Source organism: Artemia franciscana, chromosome 21 (assembly GCF_032884065.1).
Source record: "Artemia franciscana chromosome 21, ASM3288406v1, whole genome shotgun sequence".
NCBI classification, from domain to species: domain Eukaryota; kingdom Metazoa; phylum Arthropoda; class Branchiopoda; order Anostraca; family Artemiidae; genus Artemia; species Artemia franciscana.
In genome coordinates this window covers 25,913,622-25,940,122 of record NC_088883.1, presented here as the reverse complement: position 1 = coordinate 25,940,122, position 26,501 = coordinate 25,913,622, and the positions used below count along the sequence as shown (strand labels likewise).

The 26,501-nt window shown below is 35.7% G+C and overlaps 2 protein-coding genes and 1 long non-coding RNA gene across 7 annotated transcripts in view; 1 reads left to right on the top strand and 2 right to left on the bottom strand.

The window, feature by feature from the left end:
* The window catches only part of LOC136040571 (uncharacterized), a 65,583-nt gene that overhangs the window by 167 nt on the left and 38,915 nt on the right, over positions 1 to 26,501 (top strand). For both annotated transcript variants that reach the window (XR_010620813.1, XR_010620814.1), the window contains exon 2: positions 4,695 to 4,865. This is a non-coding gene — a long non-coding RNA (uncharacterized LOC136040571). The remainder of the gene's footprint in view (positions 1 to 4,694; positions 4,866 to 26,501) is intronic.
* LOC136040570 (uncharacterized) overlaps positions 1 to 26,501 on the bottom strand; it is a 44,531-nt gene that overhangs the window by 11,963 nt on the left and 6,067 nt on the right. The window contains exon 1 of one of the 3 annotated variants that reach the window (XM_065724799.1): positions 4,428 to 4,568. The exons of the other annotated variants lie outside the window; for them this stretch is intronic. The gene's annotated coding sequence lies outside the window, so the exon portion shown is untranslated. Of the gene's footprint in view, positions 1 to 4,427; positions 4,569 to 26,501 lie in introns of those variants that run through there. 3 annotated transcript variants of the gene reach the window in all.
* LOC136040569 (uncharacterized) overlaps positions 23,851 to 26,501 on the bottom strand; it is a 41,214-nt gene continuing 38,563 nt past the window's right edge. For both annotated transcript variants that reach the window (XM_065724797.1, XM_065724798.1), the window contains exon 2: positions 23,851 to 25,013. In XM_065724797.1, the coding sequence (XP_065580869.1) occupies positions 24,019 to 25,011 (993 nt within the window). In that variant the 5' untranslated portion in view covers positions 25,012 to 25,013 and the 3' untranslated portion in view covers positions 23,851 to 24,018. The remainder of the gene's footprint in view (positions 25,014 to 26,501) is intronic.

The following is a 26,501-nucleotide window of genomic DNA, read 5'->3' as shown; positions in this document are numbered from 1 at the left end:
CGGAACTGATTTCCACTGTCTTAAAAAGATTTTTCCCTATTGTTTCTACTTTGTATTTGTTGTTAGGGGAACCTAAAATCTTGGAAAACGCTTAGAGGGGAGGGATCAGGATGAAACTTGGTGGGAAAAATAAGCACAAGTCCTAGATACGTGATTGCCATAACCGGAACAGATCCGATCTCTTTGGGGGATTTAAGGGAGGGGGAGGGTTAATTGTAAAAAAAATTAGAAAAAATGAGGTATTTTTAACCTACGAAGGAGTGATCGGATCTTAATGAAATTTCATATTTAGAAGGACCTCGTAACTGAGAACTCTTATTTCAATTCCCGACCGGATCCAGTGTCATTGGGGGGGGGGATCTTGGAAAACGCTTAAAGCGGAGAGATCACGATGAAACTTGGTGGGAACAACAAGCACATGTCCAAGATACGTGACTGACATAACCAGACCAGGCCCGCTCTCTTTGGTGGAGTTGGAGGGGGGAGTAATTCGGAAAAATTAGAAAAATGAGGTATTTGTAACTTACGAAAGGGTGATCAGAGCTTAATGAAATTTGATATTTAGAAGCATCTTCTGCTTTAGAACTCTCATGATAAATCACGACCAGATCCGGTGACATCAGGGGGAGTTGGAGGGGGAAACTGGAATTCTTGGAACACGTGAAAATTGAGGTATCTTACGAATGGGTGATCAGATCTTAATGAAACTTGATATGTAGAAGAATCTTATGTCTCGGGTGCTTCATTTTCGATTCGAATCGAATCCGGGGACAGAGAGGGTTGGAGAAACGCTTAGAGTGGAGATTGGGATGAAACTTGATGGAAGAATTAGCGCAAGTTGTAGATACGAGGTTGACATAATTGGAACAGATCCTCTCTCTTTGGGGGAGCTGGGGGTAGTTAATTTGGATAAAATTAGAAAATTGAGGTATTTTCAACTTAAGAACGGGAACTATGAGCTCTTGGCTTTTCCGACCTCGTCACAAGTGCCATATGAGCTCTTAGCTCTTCTTTAAAGTTTCGGTTGCTATTGAGCCGGGTCGCTCCTTACTACAGTTCGTTACCACGAACTTTTTGATGAGTCTTAAATGAGTTTTTGAAAAAATATTTTTGGAGTATAATTCGGGAATAATAACTGCTTTTTTAGAGAGACCGTTTCAATGTTGCAAGTTCCTTTTGTAGCAGCCTTCGTAGCAACTAACAGACTGTAGCAGCAAAACTAAACAGATATTACTATGACTAACAGCAAACTGCAGGAACAGTCCATTTTAGACCAAAACAACTGCATACGCTGCTACTCCATCCCGATCCATTCCAATAATTCCTCTTTACTCTTTCCCAGGAACTTCCCATTTACCTTAAATCTTTTCTTATGGCGTCTTCCCGACCCATTCGAGTAAGGCCTGCTTTGTGTTTGGCTGACAAGGACAGTATCTGATCAGTTCTGCGGATCAACATTGCATGTGCTTCGAAACAATAATTTTTGCTTCTTTTGTTACGGGGGAGTGTTGGGTTGCAGAAAAGGGCACTGAAAAAGACTAAATGTCTCAAAATTGAAATGGGCCTAATTTTGGGGAGAGGAACCTTACTCATCCCCCTAAAAAAGTTGTACAACAGACGTAAAATCTTCTGTCAGCCAGTTTCAAACTGAACCGGGAAAAAAAGTTTCATGGTCCATTTTTGGTGCCATTGCCCCCCTCTTGTCACAAAAAAAGTGTTTGGCTTGCTAGTCCCAAAAAAATAATATTTGAATATTTTGACCCATAAATCCAGATTTCCCTCATTTTCTTTTATCAGAACTTTTTATGAAAAGATTAGAAATCTTCTTTGTTTTATACCCTTGTCTCAGGTAATGCAGGGGCTATGCCATATCCAGAAGCATATTTATTGAACCTTTAAACTAGCAGAACAGATTACCTCATGATTCTGATTTGATATCTTGGGGGTTGTGGGAGGCCATGTAGGAAAAACCTTCATGGGAGTGGGGATTGGTTTCCCTTCAATTACTTTTGGCTCTTAAATAATGCCTAGTACTTTTAATTTTCTATCGAGTAAGCCCCCTCTGACTTTTATATGACCGCATCTTCCATATAAAGTGGCTGGAGAAAGCAATCAATTAAAAACAAAAACTTTCATGGCTCTTCAGTAAATCAGCATCTTTCGCCCGCCTCTGGTATTAATATTCTACCCTCTGCTCTCCTTACTTTATAATGACATCATGTTGAGAAGTGGACAACAGAATAGTTTGGATGGTTAAGAGAGATGGGACAATCGTTCCAATAATAAAAAACGGAGTAACATTATTTAGATCTATATCTGGGTGATGAGGAGAAAGGAGGGGGGGGTACTTACTCAAGCGATCTTTGCATTTTGGAAAGACAGTATACAGAGATTTTAATCCTCATCCGTTATGCAGAATTTTTTTTTGCAATTAAAGGGTAGTTGACACCCACCAGCACCCATAGGTTATTTCCACCTCCTCCCTCCCCCTAAGAAAAAAAACAACAAACAATGATAAAAAAAGAAACAGTAAAATTCTAGTTGAGTGACCTCTTGCTATCTCAGAAACGGGTTAGGTTAGGAAAATGAAACTTTCAGGGATGGATCTGCAGGCTAAAGTTTATCCCGGGAAGGTATTTTAAAGTACCCACCTCCACTCCTTCTCCCTCTAGAGAGCCCTGAAATTTGCCTACATGACAGGTAATTTCCTATTATAGGTAATAGGTAATAAATATATTTGACATTTTGACAAAACAACATTTTACCTTAATTTTCAGTTACCAGTTGCTTTTTCTCTGCCTTTAGTTCTGAAAATGCAATTCCTCTTACTTCAGTAGAATTCTGAGCCATATCAATGTTGTTTTTTTTTTCAAAATTTATTATATGTACTTGCACATGTTTAAACCTTATAAATTGAGATCGAGCAAAGTTGTGAAGCTGAAAACAATTTTGTTGCAAAATTTCGGTATAAAATTTAATATTTAAAATTAAACCTACTATGTAATCCATTAGCCCTTCTGTGAAACATTATTAAACGGTACTGTATAGATTTATCAAGCCCAAAACGAATCAACTTAGTTAAATAAAGCTTAAAATTGATGTCAGCATTAACTGTTTATTTTGTATAGACGACGTGTATCTTCATAAACAGATCTACCACCACGCAGCAGTATCCAGCATTTTTTTTTTTTTTTAAATAGCGAAAAAGAACTACAACACAAGAATAGAATATATTACACATTTGGCTGTAGGGGTTTGACACATCTTCAAAGGGGTTATCTGATTTGCTAAATTTGATGATCTAATTGTCCTACAAATCATTTACCGTTTGGATGTGTTTAGTCCCTTTTCCAACAATCAGCCAAGTGTTCTCAGGTTCGTAGCTTTTAGCAGGTGATCTAAAACTAATAGGATTTTGCATATTCAGAAGCGCTGAAAAGGGCAAATCCTTTGATGTTTGTATTATTTTTAAACTTTTTTTTTCAGAGTTTCGGTTACTACTAGGACGATTCGATCTTTACGTACCGCTTTCTTATTCTTTTGATTAAACGGCCCTTGTGTTTTAGGCGTCGTTAAGAACGAATTGGGACGAAATTAAAACTTTAGCGTAAGCAGTGAGGCGTTGAGGAGGGGGTAACCCCCCTAATATACATAACATAATAATTTCTTAGTAAATACATTCTGTTTTTGTGCATGTTTGTAATTCGTACTGTTGTTTAAATTCCTTGCTTGTTATTTATTTATATTTTTGTGTGTATATGGCCCATGGGTTTTTGAAATACACTTATCTATCTGTCTATCTATCTATATGGCTGTCCCTATTATTGACTTATCAATTGAGTGAACATACCACTCAATACCTTTTTTATGCTCTTTACGTACAAAATAATCGCTTTTATCGCAAAATTCATATTGAAGCACTTTTTCTGCCCCTAACAAATGACGAATTTTCAACTAAAGTATGAGTTATCGGTCATTTTCGACAAAATAATACTACATTTTCTCGGTGCCAAAACTATTTATTATGTGGTTAGTTTAGGTCAAAAAGCGCTTAAATTTAAATTTGCGATAGAAGCGATTATTATATTCGAAGAGGATAAAAAAAAGCATCGAGAGGTATGTTCACTTTATTGGTAAGTCATAATATTGACAGTCAAATATTTACCAATTTCTGTTCATAAAACGTTTAATGTTGCACCTTACTTTCAGCAAAGATTTTTGTTGTACTTCATTTAAGCAGATGATCTGTTTTGCAAGGTTTTACTTTTATACCAAAAAAATTTTCAAAAGTCACTGCTCTGTAGAGGGAGTGCATCCTATGACATACTCCCCTGAAAGTTTCATTTGCCTAGCCTAACCCCATTCCAAGATAGCCAAAAGTAGCTAAACTAGAGTTTACCAAATAAATATCACATGAAATGCAGTACCTTCTTTAATGAGTATTTGTGTATTAAAAAACACTCTTCCCCAACGTTGTCTTCAAGAAACTAAAAACTAATCAGTTGAAACTAAGCAATCTTCAAAATTCAAACCGTCTAACCTTGAGGGCATTTAACCTTATCGGTTTAACCTTGAGGGCGTTGAAAGGCTAAGATTATCAAAACCTTTGTTAAACGGTTCTCAAGGGAGAAGTAGGAAAATCAATTGAGTGGCAGGTTACATGCTTTATATACTTATATTGATAAAACTTTCAGGTTACCTGCTAGGGTGACTTTGAAAAACTGAGAATCAATTGGTAGAGGCGTTGGTACTCGTGTATTATATGGTACAAACTCGAGAATTCAGATCTGCAAGATCAGACAATAACCTATTTATAGCGTCTGGACTTGGAGACAATTCGCTTAGGCTCACTTGAAATCTACGTGGTAGGTATATTTTTATTTAATATTTACCGCATAGAGTTGGTATTTTGGTTGGGTTAGGTATTTAGATACTTGTGTCGCATAGCCACCACACTCAAGTTGTGTTGAAAAGTGAAGTTTGGTTAACGCTATTGAAATAAAACAAAACATGATGAAGATATAATACCTTATCAACAAAATTATGAAAACTACAACAAAGAATTGTGGAAGTGGGGCCACCCAGACAGGTTTGTATTACAGTAACCTAACCAAACCAAGTGAAGTAACTAAGTAACTTAACCAAAATACCAACTAATTATTTAATTAAAATATAGCTACAATTTAGTTTCCCATCGAGCCGAAGCATGTCTGGTATAAAGACCATGAAAACCATTTATTGTCTCATGTTCGCGATACAAGATCTAGAGTGTGGTGGCTATAAGACAAAAGTAGCGTTATTTAATATAATATGGTCTGGACACCCCTCCATAATGCTTTGTAGTAGTTTCCATAATTTTGATACAAAAGTCACATTTTGGTATATTTCATTATGATAGATAAATGTATTTGAAAGCCAAATATACGGCCATAAACACAGGAAATACGAAAGGCACAAATCACATAAACTTTGATCAGCAGCCAGCATAAAACACTTAAATGAAACACTACATTAGCCTAATAATATTCCTTAATACTTGAAAACACGGTCATTAAAAAGGAACACTTAACACTTGGAAAAATCTAACAGTTCGTGGTAACGAACTGTAGTAAGGAGCGACCCGGCTCAATAGTAACCGAAACTCTAAAAAATAGAATTTTGATACCAATAGTTACATCAAAAGAATCGCATTTTAATGCTGATTTTAAATATATAAGTTATTTTACGATAAAATTACAAGCCTGAGAAAATTTGCCTCATTTTAGAAAATAGGGGAAACCCCCCTAAAAATCACACACTCTTAACGAAAATCACACCATCAGATTCAGCGTATCAGAGAACCTTGTTGTAGAAGTTTTAAGCCCCTATCTACAAAAATGTGGAATTTCGCATTTTTTGCCAGAAGACAGATCACGGATGCGTGTTTATTTGTTTGTTTTTTTCCCCAGGGGTGATCATATCGACTGAGTAGTCCTAGAATGTCGCAAGAGGGTTCATTCTAACGGAAATTAAAAGTTTTAGTGCCCTTTTTGAGTGACCAAAAAATTGGAGGGCACCTAGACCCCCTCTCACGCTCATTTTTTCCCAAAAGTCAGCGGATCAAAATTCTGAGATAGCCATTTTATTCACCATAGTCGAAAAACCTAATAACTATGTCTTTAGGGACGACTTACTCCCCCGCAGTCCCCATGGGAGAGGCTGCAAGTTACAAATTTTGACCTGTGTTTAAATATAGTAATGGTTACTAGGAAGTGTACAGACGTTTTCAGGAGGATTTTTTGGTTTAGGGGGGGGGGGGCTTTTCCTCCTCAATGCCTCGCTCTTTACGTTAAAATTTCTTACTGTTTTAAAAATAGAGTTAAGACAAAGAGTCAAACAAAAAACTGAGTAATTTTTGCTCGTTTTAGTTTTAATTTTGCTCCTTACTTTCATGTAAAAAAACTTGTTTTTTTAAAATACATAAATAAAACGTTACATTTACATTATGCTGGGATTTATCTTTTTTTATGTAAAAAGAATTTCCCAGATACCTTGCTCAGAGGCGCCATTTGAACCAAATCTCGGGGTGGGCATGAACTCCATCTTGTCCCCCCCCCTGACTCACTTCGTGTCGCGTAAGAAAAAATGCGGGTTTTGGCAGCACATCGATTGAAAATTCTGAGTAAAAACGCATTTTCAGCACCCGTGGGTTGCTTGGAAATGCACTGTAACCGTATTTGGAACTCGGCCACACTGACCTCTAAGATTTTTTAAATAAAAAAAAACAAGATTTTTTAGCTGAAAGTAAGGAGCGACGTTAAAACTTAAAACCAACAGAAATTGCTTTGTATTTGAAAGGGGCTGCTTCCTTATCAACGCCCCGCTCTTTAAGCTAAAGTTTTTTACTGTTTCAAAAAGCAGAGTTGAGAGAAAGAGTCAAACTTTAGCGTAAAGAGCGGGGCGTTGATGAGGAAGCAGCCCCTTTCATATACGAAGTTCTGCTCGTTTTAAGTTTTAATATCGCTTCTTACTTTCAGCTAAAAAACTTGTTTTTTTTTTATTTAATCCCATTCAGGAACGACCTGCTTTATGTAAGAGAAAACAGAGGAAATAGAGAAACAAAAAATTGTTTGGTTGTAGGAAGCATTTTTGTCTCAAATGTCCACATTTTCCCCAAATACTCTATAATCACTTAAACAACTGATTCAGTCATGTTTTGGTCTGCCAAACTTAAAAATTAAGCTGATTAATCTTCATTTCTTCCTCCTTGATATCGTAATAGGAACACCATTTTTGGTGATGAATGTGTCTTGATATTAATTTGTTATGCTCAGAGCGGCGAATGTCGTCCACACATTCATTTTGACAAAGTAGCTTCCCAGTAGAACTATTTTTCATCAGGGTGCTGGCGCACTGTGAATACTTTAGAAACTGTATCAAAAATCACACCATTGGAACCCACCATTACTTTTCTGATCAAGTTCTTTATAATTCTCAATGGAATTTCAGAATTTAGGTACAATAAAAGCTTGGCTTTTCATAGATATTAATTAAAAAAAACAAGTTATTTTAACTGAAAGTAAGGAGCGACATTAAAACTTAAAACGACCAGAAATTACTTCGTATATGAAAGAGGCTGCTTCCTCATCAACGCCCCGCTCTTTACGCTAAAGTTTGACTCTTTCTCTCAATTCTTCTTTTTAAAACAGTAAAAAACTTTAGCGTAAAGAGCCCCTCCTCAACCCCTCCCCCAACCAAAAAAATCCTCCTGAAAACGCCTGTACACTTCCCAATAACCATTATTATATGTAAGCACTGGTCAAAGTTTGTAACTTGTTGCCCCTCCCACGGGGACTGTGAGGGAGTAAGTCGTCCCCAAAGACATAGTTATGAGGTTTTTCAACTACGTTGAATAAAATGGCTATCTCAGAATTTTGATCCGTTGACTTTGGTAAAATAATTAGCGTGGGAGAGGGCCTAGGTGCCCTCCAATGTTTTTGGTCACTTAAAAAGGGCACTAGAACTTTTCATTTCCGTTAGAATGAGCCCTCTTGCAACATTCTAGGACAACTGGGTCGATACGATCACCCCTGGGAAAAAAAAACAAAAAAAAACAAACAAATAAACACGCATCCGTGATCTGCCTTCTGGCAAAAAAAGCAAAATTCCACATTTTTGTAGATAGGAGCTTGAAACTTCTACAGTAGAGTTCTCTGATACGCTGAATCTGATGGTGTGATTTTCGTCAAGATTCTATGACATCTAGGGGGCGTTTCCCTCTATTTTCTAAAATACCGCAAATTTTCTCAGGCTCGTAACTTTTGATGGGTAAGACTAAACTTGATGAAACTTATATATTTAAAATCAGCATTAAAATGCAATTCTTTTGATGTAGGTATTGGTATCAAAATTCCATTTTTTAGAGTTTTGGTGAAACTCGAAGATCACAATCAACGAGGTTAAGTGATTAAACTGAAAGTGGAAAATTCAACCAGACTACAGGTTGGCGTTCCTCAGCGAGAAATTTTCTTATCTAAGTAAACAATACGTCGATGAAAGTAACCTTCATTAGCATGCTGAGAGTTGCAAACAAAATCTCGGTAGTTTTTCACTATTTCTAAGCGAGAAAACAAACGCTCATTGCTCGCTGTTGTCACAGGAAGTGTGGCAGCAATACAAAGTACTTTAATTTCTTCTGAGTAAGCCACTGGTAATGCCTGAAGATGATCAATAATGTCTAGAAAGTTTTCCAGTTTTTTTTCCTCATCGAGCAAGAAACGCTTGGCAATACCAGCTTGAGATTCGAGAAAAATTTTGTCGATATCCAGCTGGCCGTACAGAGCAGAGAAACGCTTGAGCAACTCTGTGTCCATAAACTTTGTCGAGCTTGGATCCAAGGCTTCGAGTGTGCTCAGCGCTGGTAAGTTATCTGTGAACCTTCTGTCAAATTCGGCTAATAAATGGTCGAAAGTCTCGGAGTGCTCTCGCTTCATTTCATCCGCCAAAGTAATAGTCCGATTTCCAGATTGGATGAAGTTCTTTCCTAGCGTCAAAGTTGTCACAAATTGTTTCAGATGCTTGGTGATCTTTTGAGTTCTAATGCTAATGGCTATTAATACCTTTATGTTTACCTAACTAAAAAGTTAATAGGCTTAATGATGTAAAGTCTTCTACTTCTCTGTGTGCTCTCGTCTTTAGTCTTAGGGTAGCGTTGGCCTACAATCTGGGGTTCGACCAGTAGAGGATGTCAAGCGTCTCTAACTTTCATAAGGTTTATGTGTCGAGCATAAAAATGTTTATTTACACATATGACACAGTAAATGTACATAAGACGAGGACAAAAACAGAATAAGAACTGACTCGAGTAATCAAAAACGGTGGCTTATATTCACTAAAACAAGGAAATAACCATCGAAACATTTGACAGGAACTGATTTATTTTAATCTGTCAAATTAGAGGAATTTCTGTAAAAATTCAGAACTTATAATATTAATATAATCATCTAGGAAATGGGTATTTGACAGAACTCGAGAATTTTATTATGTATCTAACCTACTTTCAAAGTTTACAATGATTAATAGCAAATAGCGTAATTTCCCCAAGGGTTGTCAGATAATTACGCTCTTTGGTTAATAGGCGTGAAGATATTTCAAATCAATTGGACAGAATGGTTTGTGTTGGACATAATGGATTATTATGGCCGGTAAAGGGCCCTTTCTGGTAGAAGCGTGGCCCCCCTGGAAAATCTGGGGTGGGCATTTGCTCACCCCTTGCCCCCCCCCCAAAATGGGGCTCCATAAATAAACTGAAGCGACGTACTATTTACGATACCTGAAAGTATCAACTCATTTATTCGAAATATCCCTTCCCTTATCGTAAAGATACCCTGGCGCCGGCCCAAGCAATTCACTAAATAATCCCCTTTAACTCTGCAAAGGGGTTTAGTGTATCTGTCTTCATTGGAACATCTTTCTTTAGAATGTCTTTTCAATCTTGCCCTAATTGGCATTCAGTTAGCTCTGAGCTGCATCCACAACGTCAAATATCTAGCTGGTAAATTACTCCTGCCCGTAAACCATCTTAACATCCTTATAAAACTTTAATGTCTCCTTATTTTTTTTTATCTCCTCACTCCATTTTTGAATCATTTCATTCTCTAGTACTTTCTAAATCTCATTCTCCCAATTTGTATATATATCCATTGGTCCTCTCCCTTCATTCCAAACAAAACAAAAGTCTGTTTTGTCTAAATTGTCTTTTATTTTTAGTGACAATGATTTTTTTTCCCTGCGAGGGTAAATCTTCATAAGCTACCTTAAGCAACCTGTCACCTGGTAACTGGACGACTCTCAACCCAAATTTATCACTGAGACTAGTCTGTAATTTTTTAGTGGCCATATACCTAGATAAATTAAAAAAAAAAAAAAAATAATGGTAGTAGACACAAGATTGAAACTTAAAAGGAAAAAAAATTATTACTTCACAGTCTATCTAGCATAAATCAATAAAGCTAGTACAGATAAACAAAATAATCATAATCCCATATGTTTGTGAGGTTGTTAGAAACTAGCGCTTTACTGAAAACACAGTATAAAAAAATAAAAAAGAAGAATGATGTTAAAGGTGATTTATTAGTTAAAGGTGAGTACGTAGCTTGACAACTGTAAACTAATCTGTAAAGCTTTCCATAATCTTAAACCGGCTGTGATATCATTAACTTTCTGTATACAATTATAATAATCTTAAAAACACAAGCATAAAAATAAATGCTTTTTTTAATAGCCAGATAGTCACTTAACAGAATACAGAAATATCGGATTGATTTATCATGTAAAATTTTGGTCTCACCAGCTATAGTACTAATAGTGAGTAATAAACAATCTTACATTGTGAGAAATACACTTTTGTATTACTAAAAAAATGCTTTATTTGTAATTGGAAAAAAGTGGCCTTAATCGGTTTACTTTTACTGTACCAAAACCCCTATATTGTTTTCTGTTTTCAGTAAAGCGCTAGTTTTCTATAATCCTACTAACATAAAGAAACACGATTATTTGGTTTATTTGTACTAGCTTTATTTATATATGTTAGATAGACTGTGGATCAATAATTTTTTTTCGTTTTAAGTTTCATCTTCGCTCTTTACTTCTCTATAAGAACTTCATTTTTTTTTTTAAATTACTCTCTGTCCGTTTTTAATTTAAATTCAATGCAGAAACAACACAGAAATTATCTTTTTTTTTTAGGGAGGGAAGCACCCTCATATACGGAATAGCTTCTGTTCGTTTGAAGTTTTAATATTGCTCCTTACCTTCAGTTGAAAAAAAAAATTAATTTCTGATGGTTTTTCAAATAATACCAAGAAATTCATGCTACACAAAATGGTTTAAAAAAAGTAACATTTTGGTATGTCTAATTTATTTCACTAAATTTCTCCCCCCCCCCCTCTGATAAACACCAAAAAAAATAGACATACAGGTGTAGAACGGCACTAAACACAAAAAAGTAGGAAAGTAACCTGACAACCAGAAAAATATCCAAATTTTTTATTTTTTTTAATAGGTTCTTAGTGCTGTGATTTTATTATATATATTACAAATAATTTTATTCTGTCTATTAAATGGCAAAAAAGGAAATAATGTGAATAACTAAATATAACAATAAGTAATCCTTCTTCGAAGATACAACTTTGAGTGGTTCCAGAACCATATGCCTACATTTTTCCAACTAATTTTCTTCTAAGTGGCAAGGGGCTGGGGTCCGTGGCGTAACTTTATCCAAAAATAGTGTATGGAACAATTTACAAAAAAAATGTGAATTAGCTGAAAAATAATCATATATATTTCAGAAAACCATGATTGAAATAAAATAGCCTGATTAAGGAACTGAGCCCTTGCCATTCTAACTCAAAGGCTAACCCGCTAGTAATTGAACTACGGTGGCCATGTTCGAATTTAATGTATTTGTTATTGTAGGACCAGGTTGTGTAATTTACACTCCTTTTCCCAAAGACTATGAAGAGCTATGTCATCATCAAAAGCATATTTATTGGACCTTGTTCAGCAAATAATTTGTAATTGGCTATTATAAAACATTGAGTTAATAAAAGCTTCTATTATATAGAATGAGAGCATCAAACTATATTTTTCGAAGCTCAACTTTTGAAACAGCTTTTGAATGAGTCATTAAGAAACTCTCTATGATGTTCTGGTAGTCCTCTAGGCCTGCTGAAAAAAAAAAAAAAAACAAAAAAACAAGCAGATCAGTGCTACCGATACAAAAAAGTGATTTTCTTGTTGTTCAAGGATGAGATCTGTAATTTCCCCGCACAAAGTTTTTGAACATGCTGATTCTAATGGTACACTTTTCATTTTGATCTAATGCCATTTTCAAGGGGTTTCAGACATTTTTTTTTAGAAATCACAATAAATTTCTTTTTGCGACCAACTTTTACTTTTAAGACGAACTGAAAATAATGGTTACCATTCCTGAATCAGTGTCAGATGTGAAATGGTGTTTTTTAACTTTTGGTTACTATGGATTGTGGTTCGCTCTTTAACAGATTGCAGCCCCCCCCCTGCAACCATGATCACCATTTAAAAACTGGGGATTAGTTGTTCTATGCAGCCAAACAATCTTTTAAAGTACCCTAATTGAATACTCTCTATCTGAGTCACTTTCTTGTGCCTCCGAATATCTGCTTCGTGATGTATAATAGGCATTTAATCAAAAGATTCTTTTATGTAACAATAAATTTTATTCCCATTACATTATTCCACAAAATTGTAAACATTGCTGCGCTTCCCCGGTTTAACTTTTTCTTTATATGTGAATTCCATTTTCCATTTCTTTGAAAACTATATTCTAGATAGTTAATTTTATCCACAACTTATATCTCCTCCCCCTTAAACCAAAATTTACTTTCACATTTATAATTCCTCATGTTAAATATAACCACTTCATCTTTAGATAATCATTTGTTAAATCCAGTAGCTTCTGTAAATTATGTGCCGAATTCGCCACTAGAGCAGTGTCATCCGCAAACATCAGCACTGAGAAGTTTTATTGCCTAATCTCACTGTTAGAGCCCATTTTTTGTTAAAAATTTAGCAATGTCATTAATAAAAAGACCAAAAAATCGAGGTGACAAGGTGCTTCCCTGATTTACTCCTTTCTTAACTTTAGTGGGACTCTAAAGATCCGATCCACGTTCTGTTACTATTGCACTAGTTTCAAAATACATATTTACAACCAAACGAATGAAACAAGAAGGTAGCCCCACATCGTCTAGGCTTTTTTAAGCAGAACTGTATTAAGATACACTTTTTTAAGTCGAAAAATGCAACATTTAACTTATTTTATGCTGATCATCATTTTTCAGTTAATCCGCTTAAAATAACAACTTTATGTTATCTGTGGTACTATAACCTTTTCTAGAGCCTCCCTGTACTTCTTTCGTAACTCCAAAACCCTCTAGCCAATCATTCAACCGACTATCTAAAATTTTGGGACTCTGCCCTTTATATAAAGGTACCATTATGGATGTTTTCCATATAGAAGACCATACTCCATTACTAATAATTCTATTAAATAAGTAAACTAACATAGGTAATATCACAGTGAGTATCACTAAGTGACTTCTTTATCAAAATTGCTGGTATTCCATATGTTCCTGGTCCTGACTTTCCTTTCATATTCCTGACAACTCCCGTACTTTCTTCCTACAAAACCTCTCTTACTAAACCATAATCCTTTTCTCTCATAGGGAACAAAACAAAATCGACCCCATTTTCTTTACTTCATTCTATACATTCCCCATCTATGCTCTTTAAATAATTTGATCAAGTATCAGCCGCTGGGATATATGATAGGGCCTTTCTTTTATTAGCACTTGATTCCATTTCTGACAAGACATCTTTTGTATTACCTAGATTAAAAGCTTGCACCAACTCCTTCTGTTCTTTTCTAAGCTTCTGCCCCTTTTTTCTTTTTATCAACCTTTTATGTTCTCTTCTTTTTTCTTTAAACCTTAACAATAATTCTCGATTTTCCTCAGATGAAGAGTAATTTTTAACTGCCTCTAGTATATCTTCTAAATAATATTTCATAGTTTTATAGTCATTTTCAAATAAATTTACATTCACTTTTTCAGATTTTTGAGCATAATTATCAATAATTCAACCCAATTCACTCAGAGTCATATCAGCATCCATTGATAATTTTTATATAATTTCAAGCGTTTCAATTACCTTGGGCCTTAAAAGTTCATTTCCCAACAACTCCAGCTCCTCACCACTCCACTTTGTCTTTAAAGGCTTCATGTAATAATCATTTTTTTTCAAAATCATCATTACTCTTCTTCACTATATTTATTTTTCCCACAATTTTCGTTACAAGGCTTAGTTTAACCTCCTCTGGAAAATTATCTGACCCTATGATACATAGAACCTCAACGCACATTCTGTATTTCATAAGGTCGAGGCCAACCAATATATTATCAATTATGCTTGAATTTTTCCCTGAAAGACAGGTAAACTCACCCATCTGTGCAAACTTACCAAATCATCCACTTTCAATCATAATTGCATAGCTCTAGAAGCCTATTACCCAAACAATTAACCTTTCTTTGAAAGTCCTTGCTACTTCTAGATGTCATATAAATATCAGGAACCACATCTGGCGTTCCTACAAACAAAGCTTCATTCAGTTCATTACACAACCCCAATATAAGCATTAAAATCCACCACAACTAAAAAATAATCATTTTCATGTCGACAACGTAAATTTGTTATCTCTTCTTCAAGCAGATCCCATGTTGATTCATTACTATATGAGTTATTTTGAGGAGCTATATTTACCACTCCAAGCATCAATCTTTTGTCCTTTGTAAGAGGAATTTGAACCCATACAATGTTGTCTATCATGTGAGAGGAGAAGTTAACTGTATCGACTTTCATTTCCACATAGTAAAGATCCCGTCTCGCTGTATGTCCTACAAAAACAACTATACTACAATAACTTTGTTAACAACCCTGCTTAATAACACTAAAATACCACCATAATATCTCATATTTCCAGCCGCTTTTCTGGTAATTTTGTCTACAGAATAACCTCTGGAAGTTGGCTTTGAATCTTCACTGTGCCACTTCTCAATTAAAGCAATAACATCCACATAATGTATATCTTGTAATATACGGTCTACCTTATTTTTCATACCTTGGATATTCGATGTAACTAGACGCAAAGGGCTGACATGACCGTAGTATCCCTATTCACTTGGCTTTAAAATATTATGTTTTTGTAAAACATAAAGTGAAACGGGATATTCACTATTTGGAAACGAAAGTCGATAGTAATCACTATATACAGTAGCAGGGCCAAGAGAGCGGATCGAGAAATAAATCTCGGGGGGGGGGGGCACTGGACCAAGGGTACCAATGTGATTCGAGCGTAATGATAGGTGGGGATGTAGATATCGCTTTCGTCAGACCAGTTCGTTTTTGTGAATCTGGTTGGTGCAGATGTAAAATGACAGAGAAACCTCTTTGAAAGCTTATTTTCCTATAGCAGTAAAATACGTATCAAACAGTTCGTGGTACGAACTGTAGTAAGGAGTGATCTGGCTCAATAGTAACCGAAACTTTAAAAAGACGAATTTGATACGAATGGTTACATCAAAAGAATCGCATTTTAATGCTGATTTTAAATATATAAGTTTCATCAAATTTAGTCTTACCTATCAAAAGTTACGAGCCAGAGAAAAGTTGCCTTATTTCAAAAAATAATTGGAAACACCCCCTAAAAGTCTTAACGAATTTTAACGAGTCTTAAAGAATCTTAATGAAAATAACACTATCAGATTCAGCGTATCAGAGAACCCTACTGTAGAAGTTTCAAGCTCCTATCTACAAAATGCGGAATTTTGTCGCATCACGGATGCGTGTTTTTTTTTCCAGGGTTTATCGCATCGACCCAGTGGTCCTAGAATGTCGCAAGAGGGCTCATTCTAAAGGAAATCAAAGTTCTAGTACCCTTTTTAAGTGACCAAAAAAATTGGAGGGCACCTAGGCTCCTTCCTACGCTCACTATTTACCAAAGTCACCGGATCAGAATTATGAGATAGCCATTTTATTCAGCATAGTCGAAAAACCTAATGACTTTGTCTTTGGGGACGACTTACTCGCCCAGCGTCCCCGCGGGAGGGGCTAAAAGTTACAAACTTTCACCAGTGTTGACATATAGTAATGGTTATTGAGAAGTGTACAGACGTTTTCATAGGATTTTTTTGGTTTGGGGGGAGTGAGTTACGTGGGAGGATCTTTCCATGGAGGAAGAGAATTTCTATGATGGGGGCGCAGAACTTCCTAGCATTATTTAAAAAACAATGCAAAAATAAATATGAAAAAGTTTTTTCAGCTATAAGTAAGGAGCAGCATTAAAACTTAAAATGAACAGAAATTATTACGCATATAAGGGTTTCACCTTCTCCTAATACCTCGCTCTATACGCTAAAGTATTTTTAGTCATTTTAACTATTTATTCTACGGCCTTTGTGATTCAGGGGTCATTTTTAAGGAATAGGGACACAATTTAAGCTTTAGTGTAAAGAGCGACTTATTGACAAGGGAGACAACTCCCTCATATACATAATAAAAACATAAAAATATAGAAGTTTGTTACGTAAGTTAATTGGTAAGTTACGTATATTTTTTACTAATAAAAACGTTCGTAAAAAATTAAAAGTTCCAGTTGCCTTTTTAAGTATCCAAAAAATTGAAGGGCAACTAGGCCTCCTTCCCCGATTCTTTTTTTTCCCAAAGTCGTCAGATCAAAACTATGTGAAAGCCATCTAGCCAAAAAACAAAATTATTATGCAAATCTCGTTTTAATAAATAATGTACGGAGAGCCAAAATCAAAAATTCATTAATTCAAAAACGTTCAGAAATTAAATAAAAAATAAGTTTTTTTAACTGAAAGTAGGCTAAGGAGCGATGTTAAAACTCAAAACGAACAAAAATTACTCTGTATATGAAAGGGGCTGTTCCCTCCTCCACGCCCCGCTCTTTACGCTAAAGTTTTTTAATATTTTAAAAGTGGAGTTGAGAGAAAGAGTCAAACTTTAGCGTAAAAGAGCAGGGCGTTGAGGAGGAAACAACCCTTTTTATTTATTTACTTAACAAAAGACGCGAGAAGATTCTTTGATGAATAAGTTATTATGGCTTCATTGCGACTTTTTGAATGAGTAGGCCAGACTAATTTATTTTTATGACACTTGATATTTACCAATTGGTATATAGAGATCGCAAATTCTGTCGTTCTGTCGGTCTGTCTGTCTGTATATCCCGGTTTTACTAGTTAAGGCACTTCCAGATAAGCTAGTACGATGAAATTTGGCAGGCGCATCAGGGACCATACCAGATTAAATAATAAATAGTCTTTCCCCGATTTGACCATCTGGGGGGGGGAGAGGGAGGACCCTTAATTCGGAAAAATTAGAAAAAAAGAGATATTTCTAACTTACGAATGGGCTATCAGATTCTCAAGTTCTATCAGAGCTATCAAATCTATCAGGATATCAGTGTCTCAGAGCTTTTTTTTTTAATCCTGACCAGATCCGGTGAATTTGGGGGGAGTTGGAGGGGGAGACCTAAAATCTCGGAAAACGCTTAGAGTGGAGGGATTGGGATGGAAGTTGTTGGAAAAATTAAGCTCAAGTCCTAGATACGTGATTGACAGAACCCGAACAGATCCGCTCTCTTCGGGGGAGTTTGGGGGGGGGGGGTAATTCTGAAGAATTAGAGTTATTTTTAACTTACGAAGGAGTGATCGGATCTTAAAAAAAATTCATATTTAGAAGAACCTCGTAACTCAGATCTCTTATTTTCAATCCTGGATCCAGTGTCATTGGGAGGAGCTTGGTGGGGGACCAGAAATCTTGGAAAACATTTAGAGTGGAGAAATCAGAATGAAACTTGGTGGGAAGGATACTGACAAGTCCAAGATACGCGACTAACATAACCGGACTGGATCTGCTCTCTTCGTTGGAGTTGGAGGGGGGGGGAGGTAATTCGGAAAAATTAGAAAAGCGAGGTATTTGTAACTTACGAACGGGTGATCAGATCTTAATGAAATTTGGTATTTAGAAGGATCTTGTGCTTCAGAGCTCTTATTTTAAATACCGACCAGATCCGGTGACATTAGTTGGAGTTGGAGGGGGAAACCAGAAATCTTGGAAAACGTAAAAATTGAGGTATCTTTATCTTACGAATGGGTGGTCGGATCTTAATGAAACTTGATATATAGATAGATCTTATGTCTCAGATGCCCCGTTTTCAATTCGAATCGGATCCGGGGACAAAGGGGGCTGAAGTGGTAAAACAGAAATCTTTTAACTGAAAATCTTGGAAAACGCTTAGAGTAGAGAGATCGGGATGAAACTTGATGGGAAGAATAAGTAGAAGTTCTAGATACGTGATTGGCATAATTTTAACGGATCCGATCTCTTTAGGGGAGTTGGGGGGATTTCCAGTGCTTTGGCAAGTTAGGTGCTTCTGGACGTGCTAGGACGATGAAAATTGGTAAGCGTGTCGGGGAACAGCACAAATTGACTTAAGAACAGTCGTTTCCCTGATGGAGAGGGAGGAAAAATTGAAAAAAAAAGAGGTATTTTTAACTTACGAATAGGTGATCGGATCTTAATGAAATTTGATATTTAGAAGGATCTCATATCTCAAAGCTTTTATTTTAAACTCCGACCGTATCTGGTTATATTAGGGGGAGTTGGAGGGGAAAATGGTAAATCTTGGAAAACACTTAGAATGGAGAAATCAGGATGAAACTTGGCGAGAGGAATAAGTCCTAGATACGTGATCGACATAACCGGACTGAATCCGCTATTTTTGGGGGAGTTGGGGCGGTGTAATTCGGAAAAATTAGAGAAATTGAGTATTTTTAACTTACGAACAGGTGCAAAGATCTCCATGAAATTTGACATTTAGAAGGAGCGCATGCCTCATGGCTCTTATTTAAATCCCGACCAGGTCTGTTGACGTTGGGGGGAGTTGGAGGGGAAACCTGAAATCTTGGAATACGCTTAGTGGAGAGATCGGGATGAAACCTGGTGGGTAGAATAAGTAAATTTCGTAGATACATGATTGACGTAATCGAACTGTATCCGCTCTTTCTGGGGGAGTTAGGGTGGGTCTGGTGTTTTGGCGAGTACGGTGCTTCTGGACGTGTTAGCACGATGAAAATTGGTTGGCGTGTCAGGGACTTTCACAAATTGACTTGATAAAGTCGTTTTCCCCGATTCGACCATCTGGGGGGCTGAAGGTAGAGGAAAAATTAGAAAAAAAGAAGTATTTTTAACTTACGAGTGGGTGATCGGATCTTAATGAATTTTGATATTAAGAAGGACCTCGTGTCTCAGATCTCTTATTTTAAATCTCAACCGGCATTAAGCCTCTGATTTTCTGTTTAAATCAATCTATTGATTCTTAGAATTTTGCAATACCTCATTCTATATGAGCTCTTACCTCTTGTTTTTCTTTAGAGCTCGATAAAAAAATTAATTATTGGGAAATCCTCTAATTTCTAAAACTGGAAATACAACTGTTTTTACAAGAGGTAGATAATTGTAAAGCAGCCCCTTGATCCGCTACAAGATTCCAACATTTTCTATAAAGAGACTGAAAACCAACTGCAGGCCTGGTTGCTGTGGAATATCTGAGGAACACTTGAAATGTAAGGGACATTACACTTGAAATGTCTTGCCTTGTTGCTTTGGTAGCTGGAAAATGTTTTAAAGACGTCCCACGACAAGCAAAGGAATATTTGGTTTTTACTTGTGTCAAGGGGTCCTTTTTTCGAGGATTCTTTAAATGGAACCAGAGCCAAAACATGGAATGGGTCGTGTCACAAACTGTCAAAGCTGATTTTTTTTCAAAAATGAAAGTATTTATATTATGATGTTTATTCTAAGCCCTATCCCTCAAATCTAATAATGATAGAGAAAAATATAATAATATTAGTACAAATGGATAATTTATATTGAAATAATGTCATGTACATTATCACAAAGCATTAATATTTTAATATAAAATAGTTCCATTTTCTACTATTGCCATTCTAGATGTACCTTTTTCTTAGAATCATACGCCAGTAGAATGCTCGTTAATTCATTTGATTTCATGTTCTATCCATCTTATAGCTGGCAATGTAGTAGCAATTGAAAGTTTTATTTTTAGCAGGAGAATTCTGATGAAATGACATTAATGTAACATCTTGAGCTTGTACATCTCCCCCTTCTTTAATCTAAAATGTAAACTAGAAGAAAGATCAATTTACCCATACCTGAAAGTATAAAAAAATTCTAATGAAATGCTGGAGTTAGATTAGTAGTAATATGAGCACCAACTTGAAGGTTCTCCAGTGCTATCCCCACCATCCCCGCACTCCTAACAATAAAACAAACCCCCCAACACCTAGCTATTTTTTCTATGGTAATATGAAGCTATGTGATATTCAACGATAGGAATTTCGAAAATCTGTTTGTCCTAGGTAATTGGATGGGTGAGTAAGGTTAATGCCTCATTCAAGTGCTTATCTGTCTTAATTACTAAAGTAGGACTAAAGTAGGATTTTTTTTTTTTTTTTTTTTTTTTTTTGTAGTTGTAGTAGAGCAAACATGAGTGTAGGTATGAGTATGTAGAATTTTTTCCTTTCTTGTGTGTGTGTTTGTGTTCGTGCATGTGCATCTGTATGTGTTCGTGTGTGTATGTTGGTGTGCTCTTTCACTAACGTTTTTTTTTCATTATATGTCACTCCTATTCTCTATCTCTCTCCCCCCCCTTCTCTCACACATACAAATCTAAGTAATAGATATTCGTCTACTAATCTAGATCATCCTATCTGTACTAAACTGTATCGTACCATCCCAGCTCTACTAATCCATATCATTCCATCCCATCTCTACTTTTCTAGATCACCTAAATCAAGTTACTAATCTGAATGTTATTACTAGTAGTAGTAGTAGGAAGTATTTCACCCACATCTCCTTATTCTTTTCGGATCCAGTTCTCTTCTTGGCAGATTTTTTGGTTAGTCTGTAAGTTTTGTTTCTGTAGATCTGGTTCGTATCGTGGGATGAGACGAGGTATGGCTGGACTTTTTTCCTTTCTTCTATAAAATTCAAGGTGCGAAAAAATTGAACAAAAAGGAAGAAAAGGCCATACTGTGTCGATGTTTCTCTTCGTGAAATTTTTAAATTTATTTTTTCTCATCAAGAAACCTATTTAGTTCAAGGAATTTGTCACGTACAAATTGCCGTGTCAATAGTGTAACAAGATCGGTTTAGAGTATTAGGTTAAAAATTTCAGAGCATACTAAGGGAAATGTTGAACTAGTAAATAGAAGTATGTGCATACTAATACTACTACTAGTAATAATACTGCTACTGTTGTTAGTACTAATATTACCAAGGCTAATATGGAACTTTCAGGGAATTTTGAGATGTATTGTGGAAAATACGAAGCGTTTGGGGGGAGATATCTGCCCTCTGATCACTTTGAATTTTCAAAAAAGCACTGTAACTTCTGATCACAAATCAAATGAGCCCCCTCCGAAGTTTATACGACCGCTATTTCAATAAAAATCTGATATGTCCTCAGAGCATAGCTTAAGAGTTCTAGCCTTGAGGATTCTGGGGGTAGGGGGCTATCATCCTCAAAGGCATAATTTCCTGTTTTTTTAACTACGCTGAACAATATGGCTTTTCAAAATTTTGATTAGATGTGCCTTGAGAATTGACGGGTGCGGGGGGGGGGGCTTGTTGCCCTCCAATCACCTTTGACAATTAAAAAGGACACTAGCGCTTTCAATTTCCAGTCCAATGAGCCTTTTCAAAGTTTATATGACACTAAATGCCCATATCGAAATTTCTATCAGATGCACTTGTGGAAAATGCGAGGTTTGTGTGTGTGTGGGGGGGGGGGGTATCTTACCTTCGATCACTTTGAATCTTAAATTGGCACTAGAACTTCGGATTTTTACTATTAAAAATGGCAACAGCTCTTTCAATTTCTAATCGAATGAGCCTTTTTCGAAGTTTCTTGGACAACAAACGGTCATATAAAAACATCTATCAGGTGAATTTTGGGAATATACGAGGTTTGTTTGGGGGGAGATCCACCCTCAAATTACTTTTAATCTTAAAAAAGTTACTAGAACTTCTTATTACAAATCCAATGAGCCCCCTCCAAAGTTTATACGACCATCCTTTCTATAAAAACCTTTTATGTCCCAAAAGCATAACTTGCAACCCTTGGCCTAAGAGCTGTCGGGGGTTGTCACCCTCAAATACATATGACTTTTTTAACTATGCTGAACAAAATTGTTATCTAAAAATCTTGATTAGATGTGTTTGGGGAGAATGGTGGGCATGGAAGGGGGGTTTGTTGCCTCCAATCACTTTTGACTTTTAAAAAGGGCACTAGCCCTATTTCATACGACAGCTCTTTCTATACAGAGTGCCCTGGTCTAAAAAAAAATAATAATAATACACTGTGCCCATATCACTGTTTACTTATGCAGTGCTGTCTATGATCCATAATAGTTTTCATTGTTTTTCATAGTTCACATTATCGGCTAGAACAAAATTTGCTCTTTTTTCAAGCTTATCTAACTCTAGCACGGCATTGGCGACGTCACTTAAACCCACCAAAAGGGATTTTTTAGCTTCAATAGTTATGATTTTGAAATACCGTTACACGCTATTGCACTCATCTTACTCTTTTACAGTAGCCTTAAATGATGATGGTGATGTAAAATAAGGCATTAATCTTCCGTTTAGATTTTTGGTCTCTGATCTTTTACGCTATTATGTGTGGCCAGCTATAACTTAATACGTAAGAAGCTTAGTACTCTTACGTAATTTATGAAAATGCTAGAGCTTCTTGATACTTACGATAATTTTTTTTCCAAATAAAGCTGTTAAGTTGATCAAATATAGCTATTTAATACATTAGTAAGAGCTGCAGGTTATGGACTACATGTTTAGGGTTTAAGCGTGTAATGGAACGTATTTCAAATAATCATGGTTATTATTTCAAGGTGGGACTTAAATCCCTTTTTAAATTGATGAGTTTCAATATTCTGTTTCGCTAAACATTGTAAATCCTATCAAGTAGAATTTGGCCATAGATAATTTTGCTCTTGCAGCCTTAACCTAACACAAGTCCGAAGTCTGGCTCAAATAATTCAATCAATGACTCCAATTCCAAATTCTTCCCTGTGTCTTAGTCCTGAAGCTACTCAACAAACAAGACAAGAAGGACCTGTTATATACAGCTTTCCCGAAGACTAGATTAAGTTACGAAATTAGGTCAATAATTGATATTGACTCTCTTTCTATTTAAATTTACCAAGTTGATTAGATCTTATCTGAATTTATTCTGGTATTTATAATTAACAGATTAATAATATAAGGAACAAAAAAACTGTCAGTGAAGTAGAACTTTGTTATTAACTTTTAAGTTGCTGGGTTATTTAAAGTAAGCGGGAGATGAGCCGAAAATAAATTCAGAAACCTCGTCTTCCGTAGCCTACGCTATTTTTTTTTATAACGTTTTACCTTATTAGCGTTCTGTAAATCTGGTTTCATAAGCCTCCCTAATGTCACCTCCTTAATACTAAATAGTAATGATAGTTCTTTCTTCCATATTCAAATTGGCTAAAATTTGTATAACTCACAATTTTATACTAGAAAGTGGTAATTTTTGTTTACACTGTTTAATTTTTGCTTACCTGCTTGATAGTCAGAATTTCATATTGCTGATTTCCCATTTTTCTCACTAAATTATCAAAATGAAAGGAAAATCATTTATTTTGAGCATTTTCAAAAAGAGAAGGATTCAGAGAAAAAATTAAGGTCAACAATAAAATACAAAAGAACCGTATCCAAATTTTCACCACTAATACCATTACTTTTTTTCAGTTCAAATATTAGAAATAATAAACACTTCTAGAACACAAAAATTATCTAAAAAAAATGTTTATTTGGGTGAATAATATGTTGACCAGACGCATCAGTACACACATGGCGTTTACCCATTATCGCTCCGGTACATAAATGAATTCCTTCACAGTCAGCATCAACATGGTAAGGATAACTAGCCTCATGGCTGCATTCTAGGCAATTGAGACTTCTAATTTTACAGCCATTGGACAAATTGTATTTGGAGTATTTGTTAGAAGTCCAGTCCATTGCATCAATATATTTGAGTGATTTTACAAGTGCCAGTTTGATCCCTTGGAAGGGTTTAGAAAGATGGATATTCTCTAATAAGGATATAACATTTTTTCTGGAAAATTTTTGCATATCCATAATTCCTATAATTTCCGAAGCCGCAACCGATCTTTTTTCAGAGTCTTGGGATAGCCAGCGGTTAAGTGTCTCCAAAAAACATTGAAATCTTTCAAATGGGCTGTGTTTCAATGCAGCTAAACTATATTTAGCTAATTCTATAAAATCAGGAGCATTAAAATTGTCAACAAATTTAGGAGCTTCTTTCCCTTCTGCAATCATAACAGCCATCTCTCTCATAACAACCATTTTTTTAAACCGGTCACCATAAGTGAAGAAAACACTCTCAAGAAACTTTACATCTTGTTTCATAAAATAACTTTGGAGCAAATATTCAGCAATTTCCTCTTTAATACTAAGTAAGTTGTACTTTTCCACAATGTAAGTAAATGCATCTCTGTTCAATGTTTCAAAACCAGAAACAGTACCTTCTTTATAGAAATCTATTATAATTTTCATGGTTTGAAAATTCACATCATTGGCTTGAATAAGATTTGTTCGTTTTTCAAGCATATCCGACTCGAGCATGGCTTTGAAGACATCACTAACAGCTGTTAAAAGGGATTTCTTGGCTACAACGTCACCACCATCACACTGAATAGTAATTATTGGGCTTTCTTCCATATTGAAATGAGTTAAAATTTGTGTAAGGCCAGAAAGTCGACTCATCTCTATAAAAAAAATAAATCAAGTATTTGAATTATAGGATTGATTGGGGAACATGTCAGTATTTCAGTTGGAAAATGTACGTGTACTATCGGATTTTGGCAAGTAAATTCTTGAGATTTGGTAAACCCTTTCTGTTCTGTTTCTTTCTGGACAATGCAGCAGAGCCACCACCCCCCCTATGCCGTTGGCCATCATTTTCACAAAACCATTTCGGCTGTAATATTTTGAAGTGCAACATATTCTATTTTGGCCGAAAATGAGTTATGTACGTGGAATTGGTAAACTAAGCACGACGAATCAATGGTGTCATCAGAATTGTCCTATCTCGTTTCGTTACGAAGATAAAGAGACATAAGCTTCTAAATGGCCTATGTATCTTTTTTATCAGGTCTTGTTGCCATTCAGAATAACAGAAGGCGATTATCTTATGGAGGTATAACATGGGGACCGGCTTTTGTCTCCTATTTTGGTCAAGGAAAAAGGAGTTAACCTCCACTTTTAAATGTATCTCAGAATATCCTTTCTGTTAAAATGTTCATCAATACATAAATTTGATGTATATATTTCGCTTTATCGGGGAATTAAAGTGATTTGTGTATTGAATTAGTTAACAGTGTCTGCTTTTGGTTTTGCAGTTGGCTGGCTTTAAATGAATATTAAATAAAAAAACTAGTTTTTTTAACTGAAAGTAAGGAGTGACATTAAAACTTAAAACGAACAGAAATTACTCCGTATATGAAATGGGTTGTCCCCTCCGCAATCCCTCGCTCTTTACGCTAAAGCTTTTAATTGTTTTAAAAAGTAGAATTGTGGCAAAAAGTCGAACTTTAGCGTAAAGAGCCAGCGATTGCGGAGGGGACAACACATTTCATATACGGAGTAATTTCTGTTCGTTTTAAGTTTTAATGTCAATCCTTACTTTTCAGTTAAAAAAACTAGTTTTTTTGTTTAATTTCTGAACGTTTTTGAATTAATACATGTTTGATTTTGGCTCTCCGCGCATAAATTATTAAAATGAAATTTGTATATTAATTCATTTTTGGCTAAATGGCTTTCTCTTAGTTTTGATCAGATGATTTTGAGAAATAAGAGGTGGGGAAGGAGGCCTAGTTGCCCTCCAATTTCTCGGTTACTTAAAAATCCAACTAGAACTTTTAATTTTTAACGAACGTTTTCATTAGTAAAAAATATACGTAACTTAAGAATTAGCTTACGTACAGGCACGTACGCAGGACTTTTTTTCGGGGGGGGGGGCCAAAACCTTCGAAACAGCAGATATAAAGTAGCACTTTTTTATTTAGTAATGCAAAAAGCAGGTATATCGGAAAATACAGATCCTGTAGTATTGTAGCGGATGGAGGGGGGGGAGAAGAAGACTGAAGCCTCAACAGTATGTTTTAGGCTCAGGTTATGTTCATAGCGATTTAGAACCAGTGATTAATCTATTATATCCCACTGAAAGGGAAATTTTAAGGTTAACAGTGCAATAT